The 6034-nt window shown below is 45.8% G+C and overlaps 1 protein-coding gene across 3 annotated transcripts; it reads left to right on the top strand.

The window, feature by feature from the left end:
* The first annotated feature begins 207 nt into the window (after positions 1-207).
* SRSF5 (serine and arginine rich splicing factor 5) lies at positions 208-4734 on the top strand. 3 transcript variants are annotated; one of them, XM_033515083.1, is made up of 8 exons: positions 208-340; positions 781-927; positions 1100-1170; positions 1363-1458; positions 1795-1864; positions 3166-3239; positions 3566-3676; positions 3840-4734. In XM_033515083.1, exons 2-8 carry the CDS (start codon positions 802-804, stop codon positions 4084-4086), a joined length of 795 nt encoding a protein of 264 aa, XP_033370974.1. In that variant the 5' UTR covers positions 208-340; positions 781-801; the 3' UTR covers positions 4087-4734. The 3 variants fall into 3 exon arrangements, with proteins under 3 accessions (XP_033370974.1, XP_015487034.1, XP_015487032.1); XM_015631548.3 differs by having other exon boundaries at positions 209-340; positions 784-927; positions 3837-4734; XM_015631546.3 differs by having other exon boundaries at positions 209-340; positions 3837-4734.
* Positions 4735-6034: the final 1300 nt, after the last annotated feature.

Here is a 6034-nt window from a genome sequence, read left to right as displayed (position 1 = left end):
GGTTGTGTTTCACCCCTCAGCACAGCTTTCCTGGCCTGGGGCCGCGGCCCAGGTTGTTTATGCCCTGCTGCCGCCCCAACATGGCTCCCAGATGAGGGGCGCCGGCCCCGCCCCCCCGCCCTGACCTGGATTCCCCGGGGAGGGGCGTGGCCGCCACCTCCGCCAATCGCCGCGCGGGACGGCGCTGACGCGCGGGGCCGCCTCCATTTCGCGCTGCAGCGCCGGTGTTGCGCAGCAGTCGGAGCCGTCTGTCGCCCGGGGAGGACGCATCCGCCCGACCGGCTGCCGCAACGCACCGCGCAACCGTCCGGTTCGGCCTGCACCGAGACCCACAGCCCAGGTTCGTAAAAGCTCCGGGGGGCTCCCAGCGGAGCGGTGGGGGACGGGGGCGTAGCGCAGCGAAGCGTGTGCGGTGCGCTTCTGCTGTGTGCCCGGCCGGCCCGCGGACCTCCGGCCGGCGTTGTCTCCGCTCCGTTTCGCTCGGTGCGCGCCGCGGAGGGATCGGTGCCGCAGGCGGGTGCGGCACGGCCGCCATTTTGTGGCAGAGCGATGGCGTTTGCTTTTCTTCCTCGGCTTGGCGGGGGCGGGGCTAGCTGGAGAGGCGGCAGCTGGGCGGGGCCGAGGGCCGAGCGCCGGGCTCCTATTGGCGCGGGCTGAGGCGGGGCCCGCCCGCCGCCTCCCCATTGGCCCGCGGCGGGGGCGGGGCCGGTGGCGCACTGCGGCAGCGGCGGCGGGCGGTGCTGAGTCACCGGGAGGGGCCTGACGCGACTGTCCCCGCAGCAGCGCCGCGCACACACAGCCATGAGCGGCTGCCGCGTCTTCATCGGGAGGCTGAACCCGGCCGCCAGGGAGAAGGATGTGGAGAGGTTCTTCAAGGGCTACGGCCGCATCCGCGACATCGACCTGAAGAGGGGCTTCGGATTCGTGGTGAGTGCGCCCTTCTCCCTTCCCCGCTCCCCTGGTGCTCCCTCGCGTTTGAGGTTTACGAAACTATTTCGGAAAAAAATCCATTAATGCGCCCATCAAGGCACACCATGCGACAAGCATCTGCTCGTTCATTGGAATGTAATTGCTTGGTTTTGTTTTCTTGGTTTTTCAGGAGTTTGAGGATCCGAGGGATGCAGATGATGCTGTCTATGAATTGGATGGAAAAGAACTTTGCAGTGAGAGGTGAGGTATCCTATTTCATGGCTATACAAACTTGGAGATCTAAAATAAAAGTCAGTTTCAATTGGAATTGTTACCAGTACTGGTGGAACTATTTTGTGTTAATTTGGTTCTTAATTTTATCCTGAGAATTATAACTGTATAAGAGAAGAAATACGTAAAAATGCGTTTTGTTGTTTGTTTTTCTCTTTACAGGGTGACCATTGAGCATGCCAGAGCACGCTCGAGGGGCAGAGGCAGAGGGAGGTACTCTGACCGGTTCAGTAGCCGCCGCCCACGCAGTGACAGGAGGTACGTGCAGCTTCGAACCAGGGCTGTTTAAAAAAAGAATGCTTTGGGCTTATCTAAGAGATTGTGAGCTGCAATGAGCTGCTAAAAGCTGTTATTTGCCTTTTAAGTTGTTTGATATAGCAGTAGGATAGTGAAGATGACAGAACTTCTCAGTTGGCTAAGTACTTTAATGATTGCTCTAGATTGCTTGGGGCATTACACAGCTCAGGCTGTAGTGCTAATGATGATATGCTGGTACCAGTTCATGGTACAGCTTTTGTTAACATTAATGTGGTTATATTTTATTTAGGAGATTGTTTTATTTATTTGAAGTTTGAATTGTTTATTTCAAAACAGAAACGCCCCACCTCTAAGAACAGAAAATCGCCTCATAGTGGAAAATTTGTCCTCCCGAGTCAGCTGGCAGGTTTGTTGAAACACGATTAACTATTTTCACTTCATTTAATGGGTATGTAATGTAATGTAATTGTTTTGTAAAATAATTAATTAAATTAAAACCTAATTTATTAAAATGTTTAATTAATATGATTTTTAGTAATGTAACTTAAATATTGTGAATGAAAGCTAGTTAACGTTAATTCATAATAATAAATTTATATGTTTGAGGATATATATTTATTTTTTTTTTCTTGTTTTTAAAATCCATTTTAACCACATATTAAACCCTTTATTTGCCAGCCTATCTGTGTCGTTGGCCTTATGACGAGGAGTGCCTGTGGGTTATCCTAATCGTTCTGTCTTGGTCACTCTTGGTCGGGCCTGGTTGACTTTCCAGTCAGCTCCTACAATGTCACTTGGCCACCTCTAGATCTGTGTTTGCCGGTCTAGACGTAATCGATGCACTCCTTAAAGTGCCACATTGCAGCGGTCCCAGAGCGTTAACGAGATCTGATTCCTAAGTTGAGAGCTGTTCTTCCTGTAACGCTTCCGAATAACGAGGTCCTGGTCGAAAAGAGTTGAAAGATTGGAAATTAGGTGGTCGTTGGAATCCTGATCGCAGTAAAGTGGTCCTTGGTGACATCAAGCATAGAGAATGTCTGGATCCATCCATAGTCTCCTGATAGGGAGGGCAGTGCGATTAATGGCTTCCATCGACTGGGTAGTGTTCGGCAAGTGGGTGGCGAAGAGCCAGTCGGGCATATGTCATGACGGTATCTCCTGGCGCTTAATGCAGTTTGCTGCTTGGCTAGCCTAGGGAAATGTTAATAAAGGTAAAGTAAACTATATTTTTAATGACATATGGGGCACAAAATAATTGGTGTTATGTAAATGTAATTCTCTATTCGTATAAGAATTGTAATGTAAATGGAGACTGAAATAGTCCAAAAATATATGGGTAGTGTTTCAAAGTCGATCCAGTATATATAAAAATGTGCTTTTTTATTTCTTTTTCTCTCTCTCTCTCTTTCTCTTTGTTACTTAATCTATAAAATCATTTTAGACTAATATTTACTTTATTGTTAAGACCCTTAATTAGCATTTTGCTTAAAGCAATATGCTTTTCTCATTTATTTCGTGCCCTGATACAGATTGTGATACAGATAACGCAATTTTGATAGAATACAAGTATGGCAGTTGCCATGTTTGTGATTTATCTAACAACTTCTCTTTCAGTAGTCATAAGTTTCTTTTGTTTGCTTTAAACTACTTTTGTATAGGAAAGTGTTAATTTCACTTCTTTGCATAACATAAATGGTCTTGTGTTAGGATCTCAAAGACTTCATGAGACAAGCCGGGGAAGTAACCTTTGCAGATGCACACAGACCTAAGTTAAATGAAGGGTAAGCCTGTCAAATGATCTCTTAAAAGCTGTAGAGTAACCTGTATATGTAATATTTGCGGAGGGAAGCTGGCTACTTATAGTGTAAGCAGCTGTTCATGGCTTAATTTAGCTACCCTCTGAAACTGCTCGTGGGAAATATTTGGGGAGGGGAACTTCACGTGCTTTAGTGATGACAAGGGATAATTACACTGAACAGTGTAGGTTTTGGGGCTTTGGTTGTTTGCGTTTTTTCCGAGTGTAAATTTGCTTGCATTGGTAACTAAACTTGTAATAGTGAACTTCATGTTTAGGGGTTTTGTTGTTTTGCTTTTTTTTTTTCCATAGGGTGGTTGAATTTGCCTCTTACAGTGATTTAAAGAATGCTATCGAAAAGCTTTCTGGTAAAGAAATTAATGGAAGGAAAATCAAACTAATTGAAGGCAGCAAAAGGCACAGGTATGGATTTCCACTCTTAAATAATGCTTAAGCATACACTGAGAAGCTTTGAAGTCAGTGACCAGGCAGCCGGGCTGGAGAGCCATGGGTTGCCTGGTTACGGCCGGGCCCGTGCGGTTCCGAAGCTGACACTGACGGGCACTCTCTGTTCCCTCCTCAGTAGGTCCAGGAGCAGGTCACGGTCACGCAGCAGGAGCTCCTCCGGCTCTCGCAGCCGCTCTCGTTCCCGCAGCCGCAAGTCCTACAGCAGGTCACGGAGTAGGAGCCATAGCAAGTCGCGATCAGTTAGCAGATCTCCACTGCCAAACAAGAGCCAGAAGCGTGGTTCTTCCAGTAGATCCAAATCTCCGTCATCCACAGATCGGCAGAGGTCTAGATCAAGGTCCAGATCTGTTGACAGTGGCAACTGAACTATAAATAACTTGCCCTGAGGGCCCTTTTTTAAACCATACTTGCTAAAACTTGTGGTAAGTATGTGACTTTCTGTGGGGAAGGGTTTGGATGGGGAGGGGGGAGGAAATGGGGAACTTTGTAGATGTGGACCATGGTGGGAAGGGTTATTGACTAATTGTATTAAATGTTTTTTGATAACCCTTTTCTTGCTCACATTTTTTTGTGAATGTCTGAAGTGTATAGTTTGTGTATATTGGCAGAGCTCTTTATATAACTAAAGCAGTCAAATTTTTTTGTACTCTAAAATCATCTGAACACTTATTTCTCAGTATATTCAACTGTGAATAGCAACTCAAAAACATTAGTTTAATATCTCAGACTAATAGCTTTAGGCGTCTAAGAGCTCTATATGTGCTGTACATAAAGCTTTATTTCAGAGGGTATTTTTTTGTGCTTTTGAGACATTGTTTCAGCTATAGGTCAGCAGATTAAGTGCTGGTCGGTACTGGTAATAAAACTTTATTTTAAAATATTTTCATTTAATATAACTTGCACTACACTAAGAAAATGCCCATTTCACTGCCATGTGATAATAATATTCTATAAAGCACTCTTATTTCTTGATACCTAAGAATGAAATAGTTCAAATAAAGTATAAAGAAACATTTCTGCCTCTTGTTTTTGCTGTCAATAAAGTGGTTGTGACTGTGTTAAAATGTTTCTTAAAGATGGAGCTTTGGCAAAGTGGTAACACTCCTTTTAAATACATGGTGTGATGTCCTTGGATGTGTCTGTTCTGAAATAAGAACATGGGTAATCAGGCTGTCATAGTTCATGGCAGAAAGTGGAGTGGATGAGTCATTTAGCTTTTAATCACTTGGGATAATAAGTGGAGTGTTAAAGATAGATGTAGTTGGCTTACTTCATTAGTGTATGTGTGCATGTTCATATGAGAACACTGAGGTGTAGATAAAACTGTTTTTGTAAGCATTAGTTGTCATTCTGGGGGAAGAGGGATTTTTAAGTTGGTAGCTGGGAGTAATGCAGCAGTCGTACCATGAGGTTCTGTGTTCTAGTGTTTGTAGCTTCCAGTGGCAGCAGCCCTCTGCAATCCCTATATTTTTTAAGACCTCACCCACAAGAGAATTTAGGAATTTAATCTTTAAAATCATGTTTTCTTACAAAGTGTTTTACAGAGTTCTTGTAGTAATCTGTAGAAACCTTAAATATCTTTTTGGCCTAGGCTCATATTTGGATGGGTCATAGCAAGTGCAAGGTGGCTCCTCTGGGAGCAAGGCCTGGCCTCGTGGGAGGTCAGGAGTTCGGCAGCCCTGCTGCCCTGTGTCTGCTGCTGCAGAGTTCTAGTGGGCCAAGCCAAGGAAGGAGGAGGAGCTCTTGTTCTGTGTTGTATCTGTGGAGGGGGCAGTGTATTGGGCTGCCAGGCACTGCTCAGAGCAGGCAGTGAGAGATCCACAGTTAACTGGATTGTTACCAATCAGCTTTGGGAAATGGGAGCCTTCATTCTCAGACCCTTAGCGGTGCAGATGCTGGAGCCCAGGAGGTGTGGAGCAAGGGGGCTCTAACTTGCAGGGGTAAAAGCAGCATTCATATTCATCAGGGTGGAAGGTCAGCTGTGTTGCAATCTTGTATCGGTCAGTCCTACCAACTTGGATGATGATGAGCATCTGTGTCCAAGTGGAACTTGGCTTCAGCTGCAACCCAGGTGGCTGAAGGCACTTGATGTGATGAAAGGGATCATAGACTTCTCTCAGGCTAAATGTGAAGTATTATCAGCTCTCTAAATAGTGGTTCTGAATTCTGTTTCTGGACTACACCACTTACTTGCCTTGCAAGCAGCATGAGCAGGTGTCTGCATTTTCCCTGGGGAGCTGGCTGGTGTAGTGATGAGCTTCCTGTTAAACTCCCAGGTTTTGTAGTATGGAGGCTTACGTTGATATATGGCCA

The sequence above is a fragment of the Parus major genome, chromosome 5, assembly GCF_001522545.3.
Source record: "Parus major isolate Abel chromosome 5, Parus_major1.1, whole genome shotgun sequence".
NCBI classification, from domain to species: domain Eukaryota; kingdom Metazoa; phylum Chordata; class Aves; order Passeriformes; family Paridae; genus Parus; species Parus major.
Note: the sequence above shows the minus strand (reverse complement) of the source record. Positions and strands in the feature narration are given on the sequence as shown.

What these genes read in the sequence shown, in the direction of transcription:
- SRSF5 (XM_015631548.3), top strand. Translation starts at nt 802, where the DNA reads ATGAGCGGCTGCCGCGTCTTCATCGGGAGGCTGAACCCGGCCGCCAGG. An exon ending in CCTCCCGAGTCAGCTGGCAG is followed by an intron (nt 1,865 to 3,165) that starts GTTTGTTGAAAC and finishes GTCTTGTGTTAG; the next exon opens with GATCTCAAAGACTTCATGAG. An exon ending in GAAGGCAGCAAAAGGCACAG is followed by an intron (nt 3,677 to 3,836) that starts GTATGGATTTCC and finishes TTCCCTCCTCAG; the next exon opens with TAGGTCCAGGAGCAGGTCAC.